The sequence below is a fragment of the Dermacentor albipictus genome, chromosome 6 (assembly GCF_038994185.2).
Source record: "Dermacentor albipictus isolate Rhodes 1998 colony chromosome 6, USDA_Dalb.pri_finalv2, whole genome shotgun sequence".
NCBI classification, from domain to species: Eukaryota; Metazoa; Arthropoda; class Arachnida; order Ixodida; family Ixodidae; genus Dermacentor; species Dermacentor albipictus.
This window is the reverse complement of record NC_091826.1, coordinates 24,776,325-24,803,421: the sequence shown is the minus strand read 5'-3', so window position 1 is coordinate 24,803,421 and position 27,097 is coordinate 24,776,325. Positions and strand designations below refer to the sequence as shown.

Below are 27,097 nucleotides of genomic sequence, written 5' to 3'. Positions count from 1 at the left end.
TGTATAAGGGTGATTTATAGACATGTTTACACTATTCTTCACTTTTAAGGGTGTAAATTACACTCTTTTTAGGTGTAAGGGTGTCAGCTATAGACAAATTTACACCATTCTTTATTTTTAAGCGCGTAAATTATTTTACAGTGTTACCGGGAAGCAAGTACACTGGGCCGACTTGGCCGTAGAGCGCGCGGTCACGTATTGGGTGGACTGTTTAGGGAGAAAATGGCGAAGGGGATGCGTTTCGAGGAAGATTCGGCCGCGAAGGCGACGGTGACGTAACGCTCCCTCGTATAGTTTGTGCCCGTCCTACACGTTCGATAGCAACAAAGTATTGCCCAGCGAAAGCTACAAATTGTCAGCCGAAGTTTCAGCTTGCGGTTGTTTCGCTTTCGTGTCGCTACGTTCTTTTTTTTTTTCTATGCAGCGAAGCCGTATGAAGTGCAAACGGCCGTGATGGCATCGTCTGCTGTGAAGGAGAAGTTCTTGCAGAAGTTGTACGAAGTAGCCGAGCTAACGCCGCTCAGAGTCCCACGCGTTTTGGTAGGTTCGCTTTCTTTTTCTGATTTCGTTTCCCTCCCTCCCTCCCTCCCTCCCTCCCTCTCTCTCTTCGTTGGACCACACGGTTTACCGAACGGCGTATTATGCCTACATAAATGCGTGCAGGCCTTCTTCTCAGTGAAAAAGTTGCGTAAGTGGACGTTGTAACTTATCGTGAATAATTAACCGTTCGTAGTTTGTGCTTTCGTCGGTCCGTGTGCCGGCACCTCTATACACTCCCTCCACCCCCCCCCCCCCCCCCGTCATAGGTTCTTCACACGCACGCTTCAGCTCGTGCCTGCGTATCCTGCTGAAAGAAAAATCGGCCTCACGTTCCTTCTAGATATGAACGTTACGATAACAGCCTTAGAAGCGTAATAACGTTATAAACATTAAAGTTATTCATTCTTATCTTTCCGAACATCGCTTGTCCATCTCATTTACTCAGGATCAAGCAAATTTGACCCGACAGTTTAAAGCAGAGATGACGAAATGGTCGGGGCCGTACATGGAGCATCAATATGCTCTTATTCACTGTATTTTTACGTCCACCATACACGATGAAGGCCTCTTCAGTTTACCCAAGTCATTATGTCCGTTTTCTTTCTTCTTTGTTTCTTGCAATTACTTGGCAGAAATTGTACAAACAATTTGTTTACAAAAAGGCGTACACATTAATAGCAGGGGGTATGCATAATAGGCACGTGCAGTACCGTCAAGTACCTTTGGTGATGAAAGTTTCATACTCAAATTTTGTAGTGGCAGCAACGATTGATTTCGGCTGATGTGCTTTTCTTATTTTTTTTAGGCCGACTTCACGAGCAACATGGTGTTTATGACTGCATTGATTCTCGAACGCCCAGCTGTCATCGGTACGTGTCACTGCAGTTGAGCCAGACGCTCTTGAAAGACATTTTGATAAATCATGTCACTAACATAATTATGCATCAAGAACTTCGGCTGCACCTTTTTTTTCATAATGTACTGACACATTGGTATGGCAACAAATGCGTGTGGCCAATCATACCTCTATCCAATAATCGCATGTGAAACAAAAGGAACCCATGTGTCATGTGGGACTATTTAATACGGAAATTACGGACCACGCGGGGTGTTTTTATTTTTTTTTTTGATAGGGATATGCAAAGTCAATAAAACAGACCTGTCGGTTGTATCCTAGCCTTGGCTTAACACGAAGTGCTTTTACGGAGTATATCGGTTAGTTAGCGCAACTGAATTGTCATAGAAATCGACAATTAACATGCCCTGAACTTATGAGACTACTCACTGTAAAGTTGTATTGTACTTTGTTTAAGTTCGCAATCAAAGCCATAGTTACGTACTAACAGAAACACACCGTGTAACATTCTGCGGGAAAATATAGATACGCGAACAGAGACGTGTACAGGAAGTTTTCTTCACTCTCTAAATATGCAAACTAAAGAGGGACTACTGTTGCCAGGAAATGGACCATTTGCAAGTCGTCCTTCGCCACAGTATCAGATCCAGCTATGGTCGCCCGGCACACCACAACACACACAGTAAAACACTTGTTTAATTATTACACAAAAGAGACGAGCTTTTTTTTTTTCTGCCTTTGCTCACTGGGATTCGAAGCCAGGTTCTTTGCGCGCTCAAGCCAGTGTGTTAAGCACTACGCTACGGCACCATCTTTCTTTTTTTCTTCCTTATTATAAGGGAGTAAAAACCAGTGTAGACAAAAAAGATCCACGATAAGAAATGAAGGTAACTCGAAAAAAAATGCAATCAAAGCGCGGACATGCAGGCGCAAAATAAGGACATCCAGTCTGGACGCATGGTTATTGAGCCGCATATGCAATGCGAACACAAGCAGCAAATCCTCGAAACAAAACACAAAAAAACACAAAAAATGGCAGATCGCACGCGTAGTGGGAATCGGTTGTAAGCGAAACTTTCTTTCGGGTTAACTGAAATGTCTTTACAGTTCTTCACTGCTATACAGCTCAACGCTTCTCGCCCTATACGGAAGCTGAGGCGTGATTTCGTCGTTTCCGTATAGTGGGGGCACTCCGGAATAATTTGGACCACCTGGGGTGGTTCTTCTTTAACGCGCACCTAAATCTAAGTACGTGGGGATGTTTTCGCATTCCGATGGGGGGCGAAATGCGAAACAAAAAAGAAACACCCAGGTGCTTGGATTTAGGTGCACGTTGAAGAACAGCCAGGTGGTCCAAATTATTCCGGAGTCTCCCCCGCTATATACGGCGTGCCTCGTAATGAAATTGTGGTTTTCGGCACGTAAAATCCCAATAATTTAATTCTTTTGTTTTACTCTGAATTCGTTCCCGACCAGAGGACTACGTCAAGAAGGACAACTTCGGCTTCAAGACTTCCGACTACACGGAGGCCGTCCTCCCGCTCCAGAACTGTCTCAAGATATGCTCCAGCAGCGGCAAAGACTGCACGTGAGCATTCAGTTCCACAATGTGGAGTCACATTACGCGCCTGTTGTATTTACCAAGAAAATACTGGCGAAAAAGAAAATTGGCAGTGGCTTAGCACGGCTATGCCAGGATATAAGTAGCGAAAGCTAAGGCATAGCATGGTTATAGCCTTGGTTAATCTTGATTGCAAGTCCAGGTTAGTCTGGTTGTCTAGTTATGTGGCGGCGTTTAGCCAGTCGTACGGCGCGCTGCTCGTCTGTTTCCTGGGCGATTCGTTTCCTCTTCATCGCGTTCCGATGTCGATTCCAGGCCTCCTCCTGCTTATCAGAATCGTCGCCGTCCATACTGCCGCCACAACTGCGGCTGCGGCGCACGCGAGCTCTCCTTTTCAATCCTCCGACATGTTATCAGGCATGCGGCGCAGCTGGCGAAGCGAGCGGAGGCGAGCGCAACGACGAGGAACGTGGTGTGACGAGGAACGCGGTGTGATATCATGCGCCTCCTCGGGGCACGGCCACGGCGAAATCGCAAGTTCGCGGCCAGCAAAGCTTTCACTTTAATATCGGCTTAATATCATTGGCAACTTAGCGATAAATGCGAGGGAGATGTCGCATCTCTTTCGAGGTCTCGCATCCGTGACTTAAGCCGCGTTCAGCACACTGCAAGGCGTTATGCACGAGCTCACTCGATACACGTCTTGCTCCTTCGAGGAGTTTTCGAGGAAGGTGGCGATATGGGATTGTTGGTCAGTCATCATTGAAAGGTGTCTGCATAGCGCAACAAAACCAGGACACAAGAAAAAAAAACGAAAACGAAGACAAGCACTTTTTGTGTTCTTGTTTTGTTGCGCTCACAGATAGTTTTCGAGGAATTAAGTGCAACTGATGGTGGTCCATAGGCGACCACCCTCAGTCACACTATTGCATATATTAGAGCGAGGGAAGGTTTCTTCGTAAGAGGAACATTTCTTCTGTGATCTGGCGACTGACGTATGGAGTAGGCGATTCCTACAGGGCAAGGACTTTTCTGTATAGTATTGAAGCGCATGTGGAAACCTAAATTTCGAGTACGAACCTGCTGATTGTTTGGTATTTAACTTGCGAATAAATTTTTAAATTGGTTCAGCGATCGTCTGATGAGGGAATTGTTGCGTTTCACGAACATTTCAATGAGGAAATCGGAGCCGGCGAATCTTACGGAAGCTTAAGGAATCATTAGCGTTAATCACGTGGCCTATTTTCTTTTCGTCGTTACAATTGTTTGCAATAGCTATAAAAAGTCATAGCAAGCGGCTGTGTTTCCTTTCTTTTTGTTTTAATTTGCAGTGCTGTGGCTTACTGCGGTGCGTCATGCTACACGACTTCGATGTACAGCGAGGACGACACGCATAACCTTGAAAAGTCCGTGGACTGCAACGTTTACGCAAGTAAAAAAAAAGCTCAAACCTCGTTCTTTTGTTTCGTATATGAACACGTACATCACCGAACACCTGGAAATCGATTCGGAAAGAAGCTGTTCCTTTATTTTTTACATATGGTGCCGATAACAAATACCGGTCAATGTAAATTTAATTTTGCCTCATTCTTCACCTCAAGGTAATTACTTTTCAAGAAAGACTACATCAATTTCTTCTTAAGATTTACTCACTTTCATCTCCTAAACCAAGTAAATGCAGGTTTTAATTGTTAACTCTTTTTTCTTGAAGTTTCGCTTATATACATCGTGGACGATGAGCTCGTTGACCTTCTAGGGTAACAGGAGTTCTTCAGCCAAGAGGCATCACCATGTGAAACGCCAGTGATAGCAAACATGCTCGTCATCCTCAAAGTTAATCTTTCTACGCACGGCAGGACGAATAGTTGTCCAAGCTATGTCCGATTGCCCCTGTCTTGCGCCGGCTGACGCCATCTTCCCCCTGCAAGTTTTCTAATGTCATCACACCACTTAATTCGTGCCGCCTTCGACTGCGCTGCCCTTGACTCGGCACCCGTTCCGTAACTCTAATGGTCCACCGGTTATATCTACCCTACGCATTACATTGGCTGCCCAGCTGTATCTCTCCATTTCAATCAGCTCGCGAAAAAAATTTGCCAGCGCGGCGCAGACAAGTCGCCGTCGTGTTCCAATCTTTGGTCGACGCTCATCGCATGCTTTTTAATCTAAGCTACAGACACCGACAGCTCGAAGTGCCTTACAAGTATTGGGAGGCCCTGCCTCCAATGCTTCCACGCCTTCGGTAGGAATCACGGCTTTGTGGGAGAAAAGAGCCTTGAACAGTGGCCGTACCCGTTGCTGGAGCAGGAAGCGACGAGAATGTTTCAGCAAAAGCTTACGTCGGCAGGTCTCTGCAACCGTTTGTAGACTTACCGCGCATATTCACGTGTGCGTGAAGTCAGGGCTTTCTCTCTCTTTCTCTCGCTCCCATTCACTCTTTCTCTCGCTCCCATTCACTCTTTCTCATTCACTCTTTCCGTCATCCTACCTCTCTCCCAGTGCTGGGTAGCAAATCGGACGCGCGTCTGGTTAAGCCTCCCTGCCATTCCTTTCTCTTCTCTCTCTCTCTCCACCAGGATCTCGGCTGCCCCCTTTTGGTCTTTCATCTACGCCACTGTGCCCCCATCTCTCATGCCTCATTTTTTTCACGTTCTGCACAGTCAAATTTTTCGCACCCTCAAGGGTGATTGATTTCCCCATGGATAACACCTTCACCCTTAAACGGTGCGATCAAAACCCTGGTGACGGACATCTGAAGTTTTCTTTTTCTGTCGACTCTTCCTGGCAAGTCTTCTTCTTCTTTTTCTTCTTCTTCTTCATTTATTTTCCCTTAAGGACCCCTGTCGGGGTAATACATAAGGGGCGAAGGGTTACAGAAGATAAGGATAGAAACAAAGATATGGTTATAATTTCTTACAGAACTCAGCCTGTTCATTCGTATTAGAACAAAAGAAAAGAAAAGACAAGAGGCACACTGAATAGAATGCAAAAGCAAATCAGCAGAACAGTCACAATGTGAGACGGCAATCGCAAAACAATGAAGGCACAGCACGGTCATTATAAGGTTAGGATTTAAGGTGATCAGTAAGCAGCTGCTTGAAGATAATGGGGTTGAGCTCATTGACAACTCTATCTGGTAAATTGTTCCACTCTGCAATGGCGCTAGGCAAAAACGATTGATTGAAGGAAAATGTTGAACCATGCAAGCGCTGGATGCTGCAAGAGTTAAAAAGGCGATGAGATGTACGGGTTGGTGGGATTAGAAGCCTTCCATGCAGTTCGGGGAAGTTATAATAAAGTCGCTGGAAAAGGCACAGTGTTGCAATTTTCCGACGCAATACCAATGGTTCGAGTCCTACAAATTATTTAATTGCACTGATACTTTCTTCACGGTTGTACCTGGAAGTGATGAACCTAGCGGCAAGATTTTGTATTGATTCCAATATAATCATTAAGTAGGCTTGGTGCGGGCTCCAAATAGCTGAGGCGTATTCGAGTTTACTTCGAATGAAGGTTTCATAAACTAGTTTTCTTGTGGATGAGGGGCACAGCGCAAGGGTACGTCTGACGTAACCAAGTGATTTATTGGTGTCGATAGACAATTTTGTTATGCGGTCGGACCAGGTCAACTTACTATTAATAGCGATACCGAGATAACGATACGATTCAACGGTGGATAGGGCTGTCGAGTTAAAAAAGTACGGGTGATCCTTGTTGGAGTGTTTACGGGATACCTGCATAACTTTACATTTGGAGATGTTAAGTTTCATGAAAGAGCTGGAACACCAGGTTTCTAATATATGTGAGTCTCTTTGGAGCATTACATGGTCGGTTGGGTCTGTAATGCGACGATAAATTACGCCGTCATCTGCAAAATGTCGGATATTAGATGATATGGCGTTAGGAAGGTCATTTATGAAGATGAGAAAGAGAAGGGGACCGAGGACGGACTCCTGTGGTACTCGGGAGATATATATATAAATGATTTATTTATTTCGAAAATTACATACAAATACGAGCCTGCCCAAGCCAACAATGGGCTTGTGGGGCAGCGCTCGGCAGAATGGAGCAAGCCAGGGAGCGGCACAGTAAATCAGTTATGTACAAAACTCAAAAATAAAACTAAAGAAAGAAAGAAAGAAAGAAAGAAAGAAAGGAAGAAAAGAAACCAAATTACACATACAAATCAAGAATATAAGATTTAACTTCTTTCCGTGTGCTGGAAGATAAAACTTTTTCTGGCAGGTCATTGACGCTGGCAGGGATGACGCTAGCAGTGGCTGAGCAATGATTTCGGACAGTTGTGTACTGGAATCGATTAGTGAGAAAGCAACGGATCCATGACAGTGCGAGAGGGTCGAGACCGAGGCATGAAAGTTTGGCCAAATGCCGCTGATGTGGAACACAGCCAAATGCTTTGGCAAAGCCTAGGTATATGACGTCAGTTGGAAGTGATGAGTCTGAGTTGAGGTGAAGTTCAGTAATAAATTTAAAGAAGCTGTGTATCGCATGACAAACCAGGCCGGAAACCGTGCTGGTTGTGAAAAAAGAAGAAATGATCACCGAGATGACATGCTATTTGCGAATATATTATATGTTCTAGGAGTTTACAGGGAATACTCGTTAGGGAAATGGGGCGTTAATTGGAAGGATCAGAGTGGCTGCCTGACTTATCCAATCTTCCAGTTTTTGGAAGTGAACTATCAGTAATGGACTGGGTAAAAATTATTTGTAATATTGGACTGGAAATTTCTTTTGTACCTTTTAGTATCTTAGCTGTGATGTTATCTGGCCCGGGGGCACTAGAAATCTACGAAATAAACATGACGATAGCTGCGACAGACTACACGAAACAAACTTTTAACATCTGTCACTGTCAGAATCTCTCACTAGATGTTTTGGTGCGCACCGGGTGGTCAGAATTAATACACAGTTTTCATGTACGGCTTCTCTCAGCACGGGGTTAGCTTGAGCCAGCCCTTTTGAGAGTGCAACGTTTGTCTGCTGTGCACCCTTTTGAATGTGTATGGCTCTTCCTTGTGACGCAGAGACCAAGCTGGGCATGGCCCGCAAGCTGCCCGTAACTCTGGACGCCGTCCAGAAAGTGGTGCAGGCGGTGGCCGACAGCAAGTTCGTCATATTCGTTCGATACCGTGCCACTGGATTAGGGGTAAGTGAACTGGATGCCAGTTTTTTCAACTTTCAAAGGCCCGGTTGTATCCCGCAGCTCTGGTCACATCGCATTGTATTCACGAGCAACATCTACAACAACTTCTGATACAACTACAGTGAACTCTCACTTGAGTGAACTTCAAGGGACACAAGGAAATAGTTCGCTTAACTGAAGGGTCACTAAACTGAACATTCACTAGAACGTGTAACGGCATAGGGCACAGCAGAGATCGAGTCAAAAGTGTGCAATGCAACTTATGGAGTTATGTTTGTCAACATATACGAAGTGCGTAACAGTTACGTTGCTGTGCATCTCATTTTGAAAAAAAAAATCTAATTTTCATTTGCGTTGGTGCTCTTAAAGCGCAAGAAGTAACAAAGCTGCACCGAAAGGCTTTTTTTTTGCGCATTTCCTCTGGCACAGCGTGTCGCTGAGACAGTCTCGCAGAAAGCGTCGTAACATTCCAAGGCATCTGACAGCCTCGGCTAGAAATACAGGATTTGGATCTGCCTCTGACACTGCACCTTCCTTGCCGCACTCGTCTTCTTCGGGACGAACACTGGAAACAATTTCCAGATCTGACAGTTTAGCACAGGTAACGAACTCGCTGTCACGCTGCACATAGTCGCCGCTGGAGGAGCGAGTAGGGGGGGGGGGGGGGGGGAGGCGGGCATCGGCTACGTCAGCGCTGTAGAGCGCACAACTTCGTTGAACTGATTGAAAAAGTGAGCCCAGTTCCACTGATCAAGTTCGTTCAACTGAAATGTTCGCTATTCAGAAATTCGCTTAACTGAACACTTTTTTGCATAGAATGCATAGGAAAACCACCGGGGACATTCTAAAAGTACGTTATTCGGAAATACCTGCTAAATTGACGTTCAATTGAGAGTTCACTGGACTACTATAATTATGTACAACTGCTACTACTAGCAGTAGTACTACTGTTACTATGGCTGCTACTACTACTACTACTACTACTACTACTACTACTACTACTACTACTACTACTACTACTACTACTACTACTACTAATATGCTACTACTAAATCTACTACTACGCTGCTACCACTACTGCTACGACAATCACTTCCTCTTCTAATAACTGCGACGAAATGAAAGCTCAAAGCTTTGGCTTTTTTTCGCTATCCCTTAAATAAAAGACACATTTACTAGATTAAAGAGACACTATAGAAAAGGAGTTGACCTGTATAAGTATATTGCCCTTCTACGATGCGAGGAAAAAGCTAGTCTTGGAATGAGACGAAGCTTGGTAAACCAGAAAAAACTATAAAATCGAACACCGTTGGCGCCACCGCCTCTAAGTTCTCCCACAAGCTGGTCACCACGTCAGTGATTTTGAAGGCGTCTGCTAGGGCCCAGGCAGCGCTTTTTATGAGTAATAGATACACTGCAATTCAGTATAAAAGAACCAAAATTGAACTTAGCAAGTTTAAGGACTATTACTGCTCCGCAACGCCTGAAATACGAAAAAAAAAACACCTTGAAATCTGTGACCTCACATTGACGTACGGGAGCTCAAATTTCAGCGCGAAATTTTAAAAAAAGGAAGAAGAAACAGAACTCTGGCCTTCATTTTCTGCTCTAGTAATCAACTTTCTACCACAAAATTAAAGTTCTGGAGAAAAATATTTAATCTGGTTAAACTGATTTATTATTTCTGGTTAGCGTCTCTTTAAGACTATAACGCAATGTTGCCAACATACCCGTGCGGTTTTTAATGCACTGATATAGAGCAATAGTAAAACCTGTGATGAGCATGGATATAGGCTCTATTCATGCTCAAACAGTCGACTATCCAATAAATTCTACCAAAAGTCACTGAGGCGAGAAAATCAATACCGCGTTAGGATTTCAAAAAAAGAGAGAGAAGAAATACAAAACACCTCTCCCAAGCACACAAATTGTGACTGAAATGACAAGATCGTCAGGGCGTTATGGTACAATCAGTAAAAGCAACATGTCACACAGGCTGTACAGCGATGTAGATTGTGAAGGAGATAGGCGCGACTTCCTTAGACTCGCTTTAATTCATATATATATATGGGAAGCGCGTGAAGTCGCCGTGCTGAAAATTTTGCTTATCTGTTACCGAATCTTATCGCAGGTTTTGACCCTGGCTGCTGAGACTACCGACGATTCTCTCGGATCGCTTTCCCAGACGTTTGGCGCCAGTGACCGAGAAATTCGCGAAAGGCACAAGAGATGTACGTCTTTTTTTCTTTTTCTTCTTCTTCTTTGTACATTAATCCTTCCTGTCGTGCTATAACAAGATGACGAATTCAGTTATTGGTGCGCTTTGACGTGTTAACACGCCGCGAGAGTTGTTACACCACCGGTATTTGCTTTCACATTGTTTTTTATAGGTATCAGCAACAAGATTGAAGTAGTAACTTAGCGCGATAAAACACGACAACAAGAAGTTACTACTTCTATTACGGAGGGCAAAGTAGCCCAACAATCGACTCTTCTAGAAGCGCTTGTCCTAGTCCACCTTTCTTGTTTCCGTGTTTTTATCGCGCTAAAATACTACTTCAATTATGGACGACCAACTATAGCCCGACAATCAACTCTTCTACTGGTAAGAAGGACACACCCGCGTTTATAAATGTGATGCAAACGCACTTTCATTCACAAACGCATGCAATCACAAACAGATTTATAAATACATGCATTGCAGCGCTGGCTCCTTAACTGGCATGAAAAAAGTGGCACCGACAACTTGCGAATATTGTAAGACCAAAACACCGTGCAGCGTTAAGGCCTAGAACCCACAGTTACTTGCCTCCACATATTGATTGATTGATTGATTGATTGATAACGTTTAATATAACTGCTACATAAGAATCATTGAGAAGAAAGGGGGTTAACCGAGGGGCCAGATTTTATTAGTCATATTATAAGAAGTCAACATAAGCTAACATAAAAATCATGCAATATGTTTTTTATGTCTACATTTTAGACGCAGATTTAGCAGAGAGTGAATCATCATGACATGCGGAACGCTGCCGGCCAAACCTGTCAATCCGCCGCAGTAGCTCTAATTATCTTTTACGAGAATTGTGGCGCAGCAAAAGACCAGGGACCATTGGTAGCGTGTTTCTTTTCTTTTTTTTTTTTTCTCAGATGATCACGCGTCGTTGTGCAGCTGAGCCAGGAGGTCTGGGTTTGGTGGGTGCGATATGCAATAACGTTCGTGTACTTAGATTTAGGTGTAGGTTTAAATAACCCCAGGCGGTTTGAGAAAAAAATTTATCCGGGGCCCCTCCACTGTCCAGCGCTGCTTTGATAGCGCCAGTGCATGCCTTGAAAGCAGCTTGCCGCAGCAACTGTCTTGCTTAGCCGCAGCTTATTCACACGGAGCTAAACCTTCCCCCTCACCCTTAACGGAGGAGGAGGAGGTTGAGCTGGTGTGTGTGAATAAGGGAAGTCGAAGTATTCAATGTTCATAAAGCTTAAGTAACTGTGTGTGTCTCTGAGTGTTCTTTTATACTCTTTCCTGTGGCGTCCTTCACTCTTGCGTGGAACTTTGCAAATGCACCCGCCGTGGTTGCTCAGTGGCTGTGGTGTTGGGCTGCTGAGCACGAGGTCGCGGGATCGAATCCCGGCCACGGCGGCCGCATTTCGACGGGGGCGAAATGCAAAAGCACCCGTGTACTTAGATTTGGGCGTACGTTGAAGAAACCCAGGTGGTCTCCACTACGGTGTGCCTTATAATCGGAAAGTGATTTTGGCACGTAAAACCACATAATGTGATACTTTACAAATGTCTGTGATAGTTGACTGTCTCGGTGTTTTACGTGCTTTTAGCTTTGCTCGCTCTGCAGAGAGGAGTAGCCGGAGACACCGAAGCCGCCAACCCTTCCTTCAATTACATATCGATAAAAAGAAACGGGGGAAGGGGGCGTGATATTTTCTGGCGGTTATGACGAAATTTTAAAGGGACGCAAAGGGTAAAATTGTCAGAGCTGTGGAAGTAAATTACCCCGCTACAATGCGAAAAAAGAAGACCGCCTGAAATAAAAATTAAACGCTTTGGAAGCCAGGAAAGGCACATAAACTAAAGACGCGTGGCGAAGCCGCCTTTAATTCGTGCACCAACTGGCTGTGACGTCACGAATCTCGAACGCGTCTGCTCGGGTCACGTTAATTGTATTGTATTGTTAATCATAGTTAAGATTTATTGATAAAATTGTATTCTAAGAGAGTCGACGCTTCAGATTAGTGAGCTTTAGAAGCTTTTTAGTGAGCCACAACGCCAGAAATAGGAAAATGCATGTGACGTCACAGTGGCATGCCCGGTGCTGGCGTATAGGCGCAATATTTTTTTTAATTGGATTTTTACCTTCACTTTCTTTACTAATAATCAACCTATTATCTCTAAGTCATTGAAAATCGAATTTTGAAAGAATGCTGGTGTCAACTTTTATTTTACTTCGGTGGAGTTGCCGTGAGGCATATATACAAAAAAAAATCAAGATACGTTGAACAAATATGTGCAGCTCTGTTTGATGCAGATTACTGGAGCAGTGAATTCGCGCTCTCGTGTATGTTAGCCAACAGGTAGAGTCATCTGGGGACATTCGGCGTTACGTAGGTTGGCTCCCCTAAGCATCCTTGTGCCTAACGTGCTTAGTAAGCCAGGTCACAGCCACAAGTGGTGGCGACTCTCAGCCGCGAACACAGGTGCCGGACACTTAGGACACGTTGTGGACTTAACGATTTACCTGGTTTGATGCTCGCTTTTTTTTCTTCTTTAGTGTCGCTTAAAAGGAGGCCTCAACATGCGGGAACCACGGGAGTCTTTGCTCAAACTACTTTTTAATGGCGGCACGAGCGCATTCTTTAAAAGGACACTAAAGTAAAAAATGATTTCTTCTGCATCAGTAAATTAGATTTCTACAACATCAAAAACACCACTCTTACAACGATAAGACGTTTGGTCAGCCAGAAAAAGCGCAAGAACGAAATACGGGTGGCGACGCCTACTTAAGTTCCCGCACCTGGTGGCTGTGACGTCATGGATTTTTATGGCATCTTCTAGAGCCTACTCATTATATATAGCGGTACAGATTGACTACATTGTGTTCTAAAGGAACCAAATATTAAACATGGCAAGTTTCGGGAACCTTTACTCAGCCAACGCGGCCCAAATGCGAAAACATACTTTGGAATCCCTGACGTCACGCTGGCGTATACCGGCGCTGGGGTTTCGGCGCTAAATTCAAATACTGAAACTTGGACCTTCATTTTCTCACCTAATAATCAAAATATCTTTTTGAAATGACTGCCAGCAGGGTTCTGAAACAATGCTTCATTGGACTAAACTGATTTGTTGTTTCGCTTTAGTGTCCCATTAAGGGCTAGCGCAAGGCTTACAAGCTCGCGTACCTCCCCCCCACAGTCGGCCCGGACGTGCCCGGTTTCGTCACCACCGCCAAGGGCGTGCGCATCAGCGCCAGCGCCACGTCGTCGACGCCTGCGGGCAGGTTCCCGCTTGAGGACTGCGCCGACGTCTGCCGCGACCGCGACGACTGCCAGGCCTTCTCCTCCTGCCTGGTGGACAACGAGTGCGTGCTCAGCACCGACAGGATGCCCCCTAGCGGCGCCACGGAGAAACAAACCATGTGCGCCATCTTCTCCAGTGAGTAACGCGCAAGATTGCATGGAGCAATCTATGGAGGCTTAACGGACTTATAGACGGGCTAGTTGGTTGCTGGATTGATGGAACGTTGTCATAACGGCGCGTTTTGAGGACAGGACACAGAAAAAACGCATGAAGGACAGTCGCCGATCCACGTGGGACAGTCGGCGACTGTCATGTGGGCACAAACCATGTGCGCCATCTTCTCCAGTGAGTAACGCGCAAGAGTGCATGGAGCAATCTATGGACGCCTAACGGACTTAGATGGGCTAGTTGGTTGATGACTTCATTGAACATTGTCACAACGGGGCGTTTTGAGGACAGGACACAGAAAGAACGCACGCAGGACAGTCGCCGATCCACACGGGACCGTCGGCGAAGTGTCCTGTGTGCGTTCTTTCTGCGTCCTGTCCTCAAAACGCGTCGTTATAACAACGTTCTATCAATCCAAATGCGGTGTATAGTTGGTTGCTGGCTCGATGGAACATTGTCATAACGGCGCGTTTTGAGGACAGGACACATAAAGAATGCACGCAGGACAGTCGCCGATCCACACGGGACAGTCGGCGACTGCCCTGTGTGCATTCTTTCTGCGTCCTGTCCTCAAAACGCGCCGTTATAACAACGTTCCATCAATCTATACGCGGTCTCCGAGAACCCGGCCGTAGTTAATACGCAGCCGTTACAGCAGCAGTACAATGTAGTACAGTGTAGTACAATGTATTACAACGTAGTACAACGTAGTACAATGTAGTACAATGTAGTACAATGTAGCACAACGTAGTACAACGTAGTACAATGTAGTACAATGTCGTACAACGTGGTAAAATGTAGTACAATGTAGCACAACGTAGTACAACGTAGTACAATGTAGTACAACGTGGTAAAATGTAGTACAATGTAGCACAACGTAGCACAACGTAATACAATGTAGTACAATGTAGCACAACGTAGCACAACGTAATACAATGAAGTACAATGTAGCACAATGTAGCACAACAGCCGCATGCGGTGTGCGCGTAGTACAATGTAGTACAATGGAGTACAACGTGGTAAAATGTAGTACAATGTAGCACAACGTAGCGCAACGTAACACAATGTAGCACAATGTAGCACAATGTAGCACAACAGCCGTATGCGGTGTGCGCGCCTCGCAGAGACGTATACGAACAGCTTCAACGAGTTCGAAGGCATGTCCCTGGACATGAAGGCGAGGAAGTTCGTCGACGTTCCGGCCGACGAGGACTGCGCGCGGCTCTGCCTGTCCGAGACCGAGTTCGAGTGCAAGTCGTTCGACTACTGCACCATGACCCGGGACCCGGCCACCGTGTGCAGGCTGCACGACACCCACCTACGCGAGTACGGCGACCCCGCCAAGCTGGACGCCAAGAACGCCGAGAAGTGCTTCCATTACTCGAGTGAGTACACCCGTATACGCCACAGGAAGGAAGGAAAAAGTGGAGAAGGAAGGCAGAGAGGTTAACCAGTGTAGCCTAACCGGTTTGCTACCCTACACATGGGAGCGGGATGGGAGGAATGAAAGATGGGAGGAGAGAGAGAGAGCATATAACACAGCAAACACATAGTCAGTTACAGTCCGTCACTCTTGCGCGGTACGCGACATCACTGTCACAGCCGCTTGTCCAAGCCCGTATCCTTCATAAACCGGAGTAGTCCCTTCGTCGCCTTTAGCTGCGATGTCTTCTGTCGGCGATATGTGAAAATGGTTGCAACTGACAATGGTCTATTGTCCAGGTGCGCTAGAACGGACGCCATGGACTGTCTCGGAACATTATATTCAGGACAGTCGCACAGAATGTGTTGCAGCGTCTCCTGGACTCCGCCGAAGTGAGGCCACCCTGCTTTATCGCTTATGGCTAGGGGTGGCCTTCATGAAATCCTACTCGTTTCGCATGGGAATGGCCGACAACGCTCTCTGCAATGCCTGTCTTTGCGAGGAGACGCTATACGGCACAGAATATAGGTGGTGGTGGTGGTGGTGTTGAAGCAGGCGGGGTTCGCCTGGCATACATGGCCGGCAACTGTTCCGCCTGATCCTCCTTCGAGTTGAGATCAGGGGTGTGTCACCAGGTGTCGATGAGCCCCGTGTCTCGCAGGGAAGGCACCCTATTCTGTGGAAAGCCACAGAATATAGTACAGGGTGTCCCAGCCAACTTGAACCAGAGCTTGAAAAACGCGCAAATTTCCACGTAGATGGACAGAACAAAGGTAACGTTGTTTGCCGTCGCTTGGAGATACTGATATTATTTTTTTCATTCCACCTAATTAGATAATTAGTCTTAATCAATTAACCAGCTCCTCAAATATATTAATCAGTTGAAAAGTGTCAATGAGAAAATTGTAGAGCGACATGAAAAACTCCCGATACAGCCTTCTGTTGCTCCATAGGTGCTACATAAAAGTGTTTTTTTTTTCCGAGCCTCAAAGAAGCCCGCGAATGCACGCAAAATGGCCGCGCGACTGGCCAATCGAGGCCCCATGTGAATGCGGTCACTGTACCAGGGACTCGAACCCATGACCCGACGTTCGGCAGCATGATGCAACCGCGACTAAGTCGCTGCCGTGGTTTGAATGTGGGCTTCATCGTGGGAAAAATTGCCAGAAGCGATAGCACGTTCTTGGAGTCAAAACCGCGCAGCTTGGAGCTTCGTCTGCGAACATGGCTTGCGCATTAAGAAAACGCGTAGAACTCCATTTCAGTTGGGCGTTATTAATTAAACGCATGGGTAAGCTGCGCTAAGGTCAACAGTTCTACGTACAACTGCCGAACGTTCCAGTAAGGTTGCTGCAGCTTGAATAACCTACATCCCAATATGAGAATAATTATCCTTATTTTCGTTACGAGCGCAGTGACCCTCTCATACTGAACAAAGAACCTGAGTGCTTTAAAACAACAGTCCTTTGTCATTTTACTTAAGGATCACTGGCTGCATTGGCTCCATTTCTGTTCTGATCGACATCTGACGTAACAAACTGCTTTCGAATCCTCGAGTGACATCGAAGTGCTACTTCTCAGCCCACGTGACAGAAAATACCTATCATTTAAAGACGCTATTCCAGGGTATATCAGAGGAAAGTACATTAGGCATATATTCAACACCGGATATTGTTTAAATCATTCCTTCGATGTTGTGGCAGCGTTACACGCGTTTGTAGTCACCGCTAAAACTCACGCATTACCTTTCGTTCAAGCGATGTGCCGGAAGAGCCCTCGCTTGTTTTATATACGAGGTTTGGCGATGCTCTCGGTATCGACGTATCCTTTCCAACCATGCCCTTGTGTCATTTAAGCTTGTCGTTCTATGACACACGATCGAGGCGGGAAAGTATACGCTTAAGCTTGTCATTCTATGAGAAACTAGATGATCGTCCACTGAGTTAACAGACCGTATGCTAGAGCACCATCCCCACCGATCATCGGCTCAGAAGGCAGTGAAGGCACCTTTGTGCTTTCTCAGAACGTCTGGTTTGCACGAGTGGCTTCGACTCAATGACAGTCTGTGCACGTCTCTATAGCCTCTCTCCCTTCCCTCTCTTCCCCTTCTCCCTTCCCCCAGCGTAGGGTAGCCAACCAAACTCTTGACTGCTTAACATCCCTGCCTGCCTTACATCCCTCTCTCCTCTCTATCATTCTATGAGGCGACTCTCCGAACATAAAAGTGTTAGAAGCGTCGACTAAACGACCCGTCTTTCTCGGAGCAGAGAAGTACCTGTACGACTTCAAGAAGATGAAGAACCAGCGCATCACCGACCGCCAGCAGTTCACCGCGATCAGCCAGGTGTCGACCGAAGAATGCGCCCGCCAGTGCTGGGAGGCCACGTTCGAGTGCAAGGACTTCGACTTCTGCTTCGCATCCGGCAAGCAGAACATGGGCGTCGGCACCTGCACCATGTACGCGCACAGTGACGAACCCGTCAAGACCACCATGTCGCCCGTCTGCTCGACTTACGCCTACACGGGAAACCGTGAGTCTACACTTCCTAATCTGGACAAACGTTACCGCGAGAACTTTTACCTATAGACCTTTTTGATCCACGATGTGGCAGCACTGCGTTCATGACCCCACAAAACTTCCGGTCAGCCATTCTCGAGAGTCCAGTTAGCCAAGAAAGAAGAAGTATTTTGTCGCATAGTATAATGTACGCACATATCCCTGATGTTCTCAGATATAAAAAAACGTGCACCGTATGTCGAGCTCATGTATAGGTGTTTTTTGTTGCACTTAACACTGCTATTCACTTGTCAAACACTCGTACTCTGCAGCAGAACTGGTGCCAGATGTAGGCTCCCATAAATGTTTAGGCTATTATAACTTGTGTTGCTCGGGAGCGTTTAACCGGAAGTCTTGTGAGAACTATGGTTGTAAGCATGAAAAGTCCATGCTGTGTTAGCAGTGCATTCATGACCCCAGAAAACTTCCGGTCATGCATTTCTGACAGTCAAGTTAGCCAAGAAAACTGTAGTATTTTGCGCATAGTTTGCTGTAGGCCCATATTCTCGATGTGTTCAGACATAAAGAAAGTGCGGCATGTGTCGATCTCATGTATGGGCTTTTTTTTTTTTGCACTGAACAATAAAATTGACTTGTAGAACATTCCACCTTCACAGCAAAACTGATGCTAGCTGGAGGGTTCTGTAAATGTATAAGCTATTGTAACTTGTGTTGTTCCAGAGGGCTTAACCGGAAGTCTTCTGGGAAGCCTGTTTGTAAGCATGAAAAGGAAAGAGAAGCGACGGGACAGAATGCTGCGTACTCAAACTAGCATCTTTCTAGCATTTCGACAGCACATAGTACACTACACGTTGGGGGGGGGGGGGGAGGCACACCATATATCAACAAGGTGGTTCAAAAATGACAGCTCGAAAGTTCATGTGAGTCCTGTTACAGAAATAGAAAAAGTGAGCTGGCACGCTCTTCACCATATGTCTCTGTTTTTATGGAAATTTCTTCTGGTAATTTCCATGATATATCATACATCGGCTCCTTTTTTATTTTATTTTTTTTACGATCTTAATTTCTTGTGGAAGAAGCTCGACAGAGCATTCCTTGCAATCACAGACCAAATGGAAATCTCTTCCGTTAGATAGCTATCACTCGTGCTCTCCTGGCCTCCTATTAGGCAACTATAGCGAAATTTGCGCTAAGCTCACTTAAACCTGCCGGTGAACGTAAGAGATATTTGTTATGATGGAAAAGCTGAGAGGTTGGCCTGAATGTAATATCTGACCAACTGTTCAGTATTTGGTAAGGGAAACGGGGCCAAGAAGATGGAGAAAGTGTTGATGATGAGGGCGAAAATGATTGTACGAATGGACACGACCAGCGAATGAATCTTCAATATCCAAACCACCAGTCATGCGAGGATTTGAAGATAGCCTTTAGAACATCGCGCCGTCGACGATAGTCCGGCCAAAGCCCCAGGAGAACCATTTCAGCCAGAAGTTGACTGATGAGCTCTGACAAAAGCTCTGCCAGTAGTTGTTTTGCAATGGCGTATACCTTCGGCCGATGCACAACGGGTGCTCTGTAGTCTAGGGTCCATCGCACTCCTCGTAGTCCGGACTGCTCGCACGGCCGACAGGTAGCACCAGTGCAGCAGAAAGAGAGAAAGAGCAAGGACAGGAAAGGCAGGGAGGTCAACCAGGCGAGCACCCGGTTCACCACCCTACCCTGGGGGTAGAGGAAAGGGGAAAAGAAAGAGAGAAAAAGGGAGAGAGTAAGCACGGAGGCTGAAGAGACCGCTTATGGTGTCCCTGTGCCAGCGCAGCAGCCCAGTACTCTAACCATTACGCCAAGGTCGCACGATTGCATCTCCCGTGCCAAAGTCTCACTTCGACCACCTCTGGCACGTGCACTTAATAGTACCCTCGTGACAGCTAGTGCTTTCAGACACTGTGTTAGGCTCTACTGCCTTCGGGAATGGCCCATATATTTTAGAGAGCACTGCCCTCGGTATCGGCCTCCATTTTTCGTCAGGCGGAACATTCGACTAAAGTGTGTGAAGTGCGCCCATAACGTTGCCGCATTAAAAGAAAGACAATCGAAACAACAAATACGAGTCGATGTCCTTTATATCATGCCTAACATTTTGAGCACGTGTTCGTACTAACAAAGTAGGCCTTCATGAAAATGAAAGCTGTCCTCTCAGGGGTGGTAAATGACCCTCCTCCAAGAGTGGATCATAGTGACAATGGGCGCCTGCCCAGCGCCCCAAGTTAACTAGCGTAACGGCCAGCTTTGCTGGAATGAAGGTGACGATTCTTAAAAGTGAAAATTCGGTGTTCGGTGTCGTGCTTCTTAATTTTTTTTTCTCCCTCTACGTGTGAGAAACTTACGGTAAACGTGATTATTGAAAACTTTTAAATCATTACGCTTTCGAAACTCTATTTGAAAACCTTTATCACAGATGCCCCTCTATCTGGGATAGTGACGTTTTTTTTTTCTTGTTTTTCAGCTGACCTTATCAGACCGGCGGATTACGCACTCAGTTCATCTCTTCACAGCAACGGTGAGTTCCGACGCTCTTCTAAATCTAAAATTACCATATCGGCTTAGTAGTGTAAGCGCCTAAAGAGCAAAAATGGACGCCTACTTCCTTTGCAACTCTTAATGACTTCCTCTGAGCTTATTATTGAAGCTTTATGGAAACTTACGACCTGCAGAGTCACTTCTAATAAATTTATATGACAAAGTCATATTGACTTGGCTACAGGAAACCGCCCATACAGTCAGCACGTGTTGCCAGAGCTGCCCGAGCGACAGCTGGCGCTTGTAGATGAGCTTCCGAAAGTGCGGCCTAAAGTTTGTTTGACTTGCTTCAACTCTACAGGCGAATTGAGCTTCACGTGCAAGTGAACTTGAGCTGCTGGAGTATTGGACTCAAACGAAGGGAGGCTTCCTTTTAATGCGACTTAAAACGACACGACCGTAAGAGCAAATACGCATGTTAATCCATATCATATCGACCGCAAATAAACACGGGGACAGAGGGAAAGAACACATAAACGGCACTGGCAGTATGTGTTCTCTCCCTCTGTCCCCGTCTTTATTTGCGGTCAATATGATATGCAGTAAATACCAACTAGGCCAAAGTGAAGTTCTTCTGACGCATGCTAATCAGCTCCCTCGTAGGGCCCACGTCAGGCTCAGCGCGTGGGTTCCCGTAATGTCTCCGAAACTTTGCTATGCGCGTCCTGAAGTTCGTGTTTCGTGCATTTTTTTTCTTTTTTTTTTTGCGAACGTAACTGTGGTGGCCTTGAAGACTGGCCAACCCGCGAGATGACATTGAAATCGTGTAGGCACGCAACGCAACAATACGATCGAACGCTTTTACAGCACCCGAAATCATTCGTTATGCAGGTCACTTCGTTGTGAAGGTCGCGCACCTCAAAGCTCACCCTAGAAACGGGGACAGAATTATTCCTTCGCTATACAGGTAATTTCGTTGTATAGAGACGTTCGCTGCAGAGGTGCTCGACTGTTGTGAAAGCGTTCGCGCTTATCCTTTTTTCCGTGTGATATCTTGCGTGCCGTCTTTTTTCTTCGCACTCGCGCAGTAATCCACTACGCCGTATGAACCGTGAACCAACTTGCCTTTCGAGATGGCCCGACTAACATCGTCGCTTTGCGTTTCAGCTACGGCGGGTGGACTCTCGTTCTTGCTGATTCTGCTGGGAATCGGCCTCGGCGCCGCTGGGCTCTTCGCCTACGGCTTCTACAGGTCGCACCGGGCGAACCGGGTCTAGCCGACCGGACTCGCCGCCCCCTTCGACGCGGGGAGACACTCAACCCATCGCAGCATCTCTGTTCACACGCCCCCATTATTTATGCTCTCATGAATCGGCGCGCGAGAAAGAAAGAAAGAAAGAAAGAAAGAAAGAAAGAAAGAAAGAAAGAAAGAAAGAAAGAAAGAAAGAAAGAAAGAAAGAAAGAAAGAAAGAAAGAAAAATCTCATCACTCGTTTTTGCCTGGCGAGCAGCCCGCCGAATGGACAGTGGGGCATCGTCACGTCTGTCCCGGCTTGTCATACTCTCGGAAACAACAACGACGGTTTGCAAAATGTCAAAACCAGTTTTTGTGTTCTTCGTGTCTGGGCTGTTAGAATTGCTTCTGTCACTAATTATGATTCACTAACGATGTGCCACAGTTGCGTAACTATACTATAATATATATATATATATATATATATATATATATATATATATATATATATATATATATATATATATATATATATATATATATATATATATATATATATATATATATATATATGCGCGCTGTGGGATGGCACTTTGCACGTTTCCTAATCACTAACCGTAATTCGAGTCATTCACGTCGTCTTTTAAGCGCACAATCATTCATGCCGTTCTTTTTTATCGAGATAACTGGCTCAAAGCATGTGGGCAGGTTAATCGTTTGCCCCAGCCTGCAAGCATTACGAGAAAGAACAAAATTGGAATGTGGCTCAACCTCTAGTTGTAGTCGATGAAAAACAATGCCTTCCTGGGCGAGTTTGGGGTAATATAAAGGCTGCTCACGGCACTTTATCGCTTCACCCCCAACCCAGTCTCGTGATAGGAGGAGCATCAAACTGCTTAAGTTTTTTTTTTACTGTATTATCTCCGGTATCGGCCCACGAATAAAGGTTAGGAACTGACGTAGCCGATATGGAAAAGCGGCGGTAACTCGGAGACGATGACGTCGTCTTCAAAAAGAAATGGTTCCTTCCCCATCGCCAACCAAACGCAAAGTACGTCGAACATCCCGTAAAACATTGGCAGTACCTTTATTGTTAAGCGGTTATGTGTGTAGGAATACTCAGAGCGCTGAATCTAGATGAAGGCGCCTTGAGTTTGCAGGGAGTTCAATTTACCCGCAGCTCAGTGTTGGCGGTTTTCTCGATGCCACCAAGCAAATGTGTACGAATTGACTGAAGGCGATAAGGCATCGTCGCTGTAGCTTCTGATGATGGCGTTTAAGCCAGCAATGTCCTGCTTGTTCACTTCTCTCGGCCTGTAATTCCAGAGCACCTTTCTGCATCAAGAAAACTGAGAAATGCTTGTTCGCTTTTATTTCTGTCCATGGAGAGTAGATGCGTAAGAAAAAAAAAATTACAGTGAAAGCTTATTTGAAAGTCGGCGCCGTTCTTAGTTCCTTAGTGAAGACTTGGTGCTGCATCTACGATGTGTGCTAAAAGGTTATGTATGGCGGCCATTCGAACTCCTCTGCTATCATACTGGTCAGCCTCCCCTGAAATCCTCGATAAGTTAGGTTTTCTTGCCAAAATGCAGCCGGTGCGTAATAAATAGCATCGCGCTGCACTTAACTATTTCCTTACCGCTAGAAATATGCTCATTCTCGGTGATTTTATGTTTTAATACGTTAATCCGACACGCAGTAGTCGCAACACATACTGTGATAAAAAAAATTGTAGAATGAACACTGGATAATTGCTCAGACAATTTGTGAGAACGTTTATGCGAAGCTTCAAAGAAGCACCCCAAGAAACACGAATGAAAGTAATAATTTCCTATTTCAAGTGTAAGTTAAATAAGTTGTAGCGTAAGTTAAAGTTTGTGGAGACAGTTAAAGAAAAAAAGAACTGAAATGCACAAAATGTGAGCCTCGCTCCTAGTTCCCAACTTGTGTAAGTGAGGCCCGACAAAAACAAATTACTGTGCAGCTTTCTTTTTTTTTTTTTCTCTGCGTCAATACTTTCCATTATGATTTCCGTGCTATGTGGGGAAGCAGTGGCATCGCAAATGTGGAAACGGGTATGTTCCTATTGTGCGACGAGCGTTTTTTTCTCTTCTTTTTTTTACTCAATGTCAGGCACTTCCAGCAGGCGCATCGTTTTTACTTTATTCTTTAGGCTCGTAAAGCAAAGGTTGTCAGGTGAGGGAGCACGCAGAAGCCTCCCCATACTTGATTATGGCGTTCGATTATATTTTCTGTGCGGGCAAGCTGGTCTAGTGCGCGTTCAACTGACGCGGGATTCTTTTTTCTTTTTTTATTGCGATAAAGACTTGCCCTTAAGGCATAATTCTTGGAGCGTATATGTGTATTATATGTGTGCTCGATTCCTCCACGTGCTTTGTTCAGTTCCTGTACAATATTGTACAGCAACGAGTAAGAGCACAGACGGTGTTCGATATGTAAGAGGTTTAGACTGCTAGTCAAGCTTCGGTCGAAGGTCGATATGAAATCGACTGTGTGCTCTTGTCTCAGTGAAAACCCCACAACACGGGAAGGATCGCTCTTAATAATTTGTGCATACGCTGTCGAAATATTGCTCGACAAGAGCAACTCACTGTGGGAAAAATAAAGTTGCAGTTGATATTAGAACGAATAGAATAGTCAAAATAGCACTCACTCGTGAGCATCTGCCATTGTTTGATACATTGCTAAAACATCCTTGACGTCGCATCGGATAGACGATGCGCCATAAGCTTCTGGGTCTTCACTGCTGCTGTCATATTAAAGATTATCTTGTCAAGCCAAAGCAAAGCGCTAATTTTGCGTCGTTTTATTGAGGAACTACAACTGGAGGCCAGTCTCTACGACACCACCGGTCAAAGTTTTACTTTTCCCGGCTCCGTAATCTGCCAAACGTTGTCAACCCTGACCAACAGTTAAAGTTGAGTCGTCATTTCGGACGGTGCGTCGCACTGCCAGCACAGAATTGGGATGGAAATGTTTAACAAAACTGTCGATCAAAATCGACCGATTTCTACAAGCTCGGCAAGGAAATAGTTGAGAAGCATCGGTATTGTTTTAAGCATTTAGACATACGTGACCGGTTGACGTGTATCTCGCGCTCGCCCGTTAATTTGACCGGGCTAGTCTCTCAATTCGTGGCTACTCCACGCGCTACGGAGTGGTGGTGGTGGTGGTGGTGATGTTGAAGCAGGCGGGGTTAGCCTGGCATACATAGCCGGCAATTGTACCGCCTGATCCTCCTTCGAGTTGAGATCAGGGGTGTGTCACCAGGTGTCGACGAGCCCCGTGTCTCGCAGGAAGGCTACGGAAAGCGCGGAGAGATGGTCGACAAGCTACAAAAAAGCGGTCTCACGCACAGGACCTTTGAGGACGTTGTTTTCCCCGGAGGGCCCGCGGCATTGAGGAAGAGAGCGCAACGACTTCTGATAGCCTTCCTGCGAGACACGGGGCTCATCGACGCCTGGTGACACACCACTGATCTCAACTCGAAGGAGGATCAGGCGGAACAATTGCCGGCTATGTATGCCAGGCTAACCCCGCCTGCTTCAACATCACCACCACCACCACCACCACCGGCTTCGCGGTTTCTATGCCTGCGGCAGTGAAGAGCAAGAAATGGTTGTCGCAGTTGGCGCCTACGAGATTCACGCTGAAAACCTGTACCCGACACCCGTGTCAAACAGGCTCGTATAGCTGACTCGGGATGAAGAGCTGCTACGCGTCGTTTTTTAAACCGTGGCTGTGGTCACGCTTTACTCCGGCTCGAAACGCTTCGTACCAATCGACGTCAACGAGGATTGAAGAAAGAGAGAGAAAAGAATGCATAGAAGGGCAGCTGGAGGTTAACCAGAGGTATTTTCGGTTGGCTACCCTGTACGGGGGGAAGGGTTAAGGGGGATAAAAAGAGAAAGAGAGTGGAAGGGGGAGATAGAGAGAAAGAGAGACAAGCGCGAACAAACCGCGTGCCGATGTGGCTGTACAGCAGAGAAACGACAAGAGTTAATGAGAACCACGGGGGCTATACGGTCGACTCCGTTTCCAAGCTGTCGCTTGCAAACGTATCCCCCGAAAGTTTGTTCCAAAGAGGGAGGCCAACCCTCGCTCTGACACGACAGGTCTTCTAAAGTTTCACTGTGACAGAGGATGTCACGCAAGGAACACACACACAGAGAAACAAAACAGAGATGGGTGGTGGTTAACGTTCATTGTAAATGTTGAAATGACACATTGTTTCAGAACACGGAACTCAAAACAAGAGATTGTAGCCGCTTACAACAAATGCGGAACACGTACACGGACAGGTTCAATGTGAAAATGAAGTTGTTTATGATACACCGCTGCTGTGCGGTCGAACGTATGGCATCGGACAAGCGTAAGCCTGCCTGAACAACGAACTGCCTCAGTGAGCATTAAAACATATTGCCAGCAGAAAAGTAACCCTGGAAATAAAGGAATAGGTAAGAACAAGAGTACCCATTGACTCCACAATTAGAATCTGTCATTACTATTACATTTGCAATAGACATACCAGGGAAAGCTGTCGCTTGAAACATTTTAGATGTTATCAACACGTGAAGGTGAATGCGTAAGCGAACCGTTTGTGTCACTAATCCAGTAGAAGTTAAATGGTGCTGATGCGGGAGACTGCGAAAGTGATGCGTATGCTTAATCGCCGGTAAAAGGTAACTACTTGTTCCATGTGAATATGAAGTGCAATTTTAATCTTCATGAAGTAAACAGAGCCTTGTTTTAAACTTTGTGTTCCAAAGCACTGTGTTTAAAAATTTACAACGTGCAGTACACGGTCCAGTCTTAAAGCGAACACCTAACTAGTACTCTGCAACTGAAACGTAGAATGGAGGCCTGCAAATTATGTTTTCTTCCGCATGGATATCTGCCCAATTAACCTTATGAGCAACTTTTTTTCCGCAATATAGTGCAGTCTACTAAACGTTGCTCTTACGGCGCATTCATTCGGTTTAAGAGCGGACTACGTTATACGTTTGAACGAGTCCTGGTCGCGGCACTGTTAACGTTCAAGCTAGGGAAGCTATCATGCTAGGGAAGCATCCGTTTTGTTCGCCCAAGCTATTTCGATCCTAGATCGACGGCCCACTGCACGGCCTCTTATCTGACACCTCACAACGAGGGCAACAGCAGCGATCACAGTGTCGAGCGGGTGAGATAACCATCCGCGTTCTGTACGCAGCTTTTCTTTTTTGCTTCTGTAAATGTCCGTGAGCAGTCGGAGTTGTCCTTCGCTGGTACTTCAGTGTACTTAGTAATCAGTGAACAAAGGCACGTGAACCACAACCGAAAGGCTCGTACAAGCTCGCATTACGGTTGCTGTTGTTGTTTCCCCTGAAGGCCATACGCCTACCATGCCACTCCAGGTGGCATTGGTAACGTTTGAAACGACCCACTAATATACACTGTGCAGGCACACGACATGCCCCAAGTAAGTGGCACAAGCAGGGTGAGTAACAAGCGTCTAGTGCGTCTATAGAGAGTATGGTCATAGTGAGATGGCCGAAACAGGGAAGAGTGTTCTAGCAGCGAT

General features: G+C 45.9%; 3 protein-coding genes across 3 annotated transcripts in view; 2 read left to right on the top strand and 1 right to left on the bottom strand.

Moving 5' to 3' along the window:
• LOC135896505 (uncharacterized) overlaps window positions 1-21,938 on the top strand; it is a 52,172-nt gene extending 30,234 nt beyond the window's left edge. Inside the window, exons 14-24 of the mRNA XM_065424931.1 lie at window positions 425-540; window positions 1,346-1,409; window positions 2,873-2,984; window positions 4,289-4,389; window positions 8,006-8,127; window positions 10,256-10,355; window positions 13,553-13,792; window positions 14,950-15,210; window positions 17,516-17,779; window positions 20,270-20,323; window positions 21,451-21,938. Of these exons, the coding sequence (XP_065281003.1) occupies window positions 425-540; window positions 1,346-1,409; window positions 2,873-2,984; window positions 4,289-4,389; window positions 8,006-8,127; window positions 10,256-10,355; window positions 13,553-13,792; window positions 14,950-15,210; window positions 17,516-17,779; window positions 20,270-20,323; window positions 21,451-21,560 (1,544 nt within the window). The 3' untranslated portion in view covers window positions 21,561-21,938. The remainder of the gene's footprint in view (window positions 1-424; window positions 541-1,345; window positions 1,410-2,872; window positions 2,985-4,288; window positions 4,390-8,005; window positions 8,128-10,255; window positions 10,356-13,552; window positions 13,793-14,949; window positions 15,211-17,515; window positions 17,780-20,269; window positions 20,324-21,450) is intronic.
• The window catches only part of LOC135896507 (ionotropic receptor 93a-like), a 203,558-nt gene that overhangs the window by 62,405 nt on the left and 114,056 nt on the right, over window positions 1-27,097 (bottom strand). The gene's annotated exons all lie outside the window — the stretch shown is intronic.
• LOC135896504 (uncharacterized) overlaps window positions 26,972-27,097 on the top strand; it is a 50,975-nt gene continuing 50,849 nt past the window's right edge. Inside the window, exon 1 of the mRNA XM_065424926.1 lies at window positions 26,972-27,013. Within this exon, the coding sequence (XP_065280998.1) occupies window positions 26,987-27,013 (27 nt within the window). The 5' untranslated portion in view covers window positions 26,972-26,986. The remainder of the gene's footprint in view (window positions 27,014-27,097) is intronic.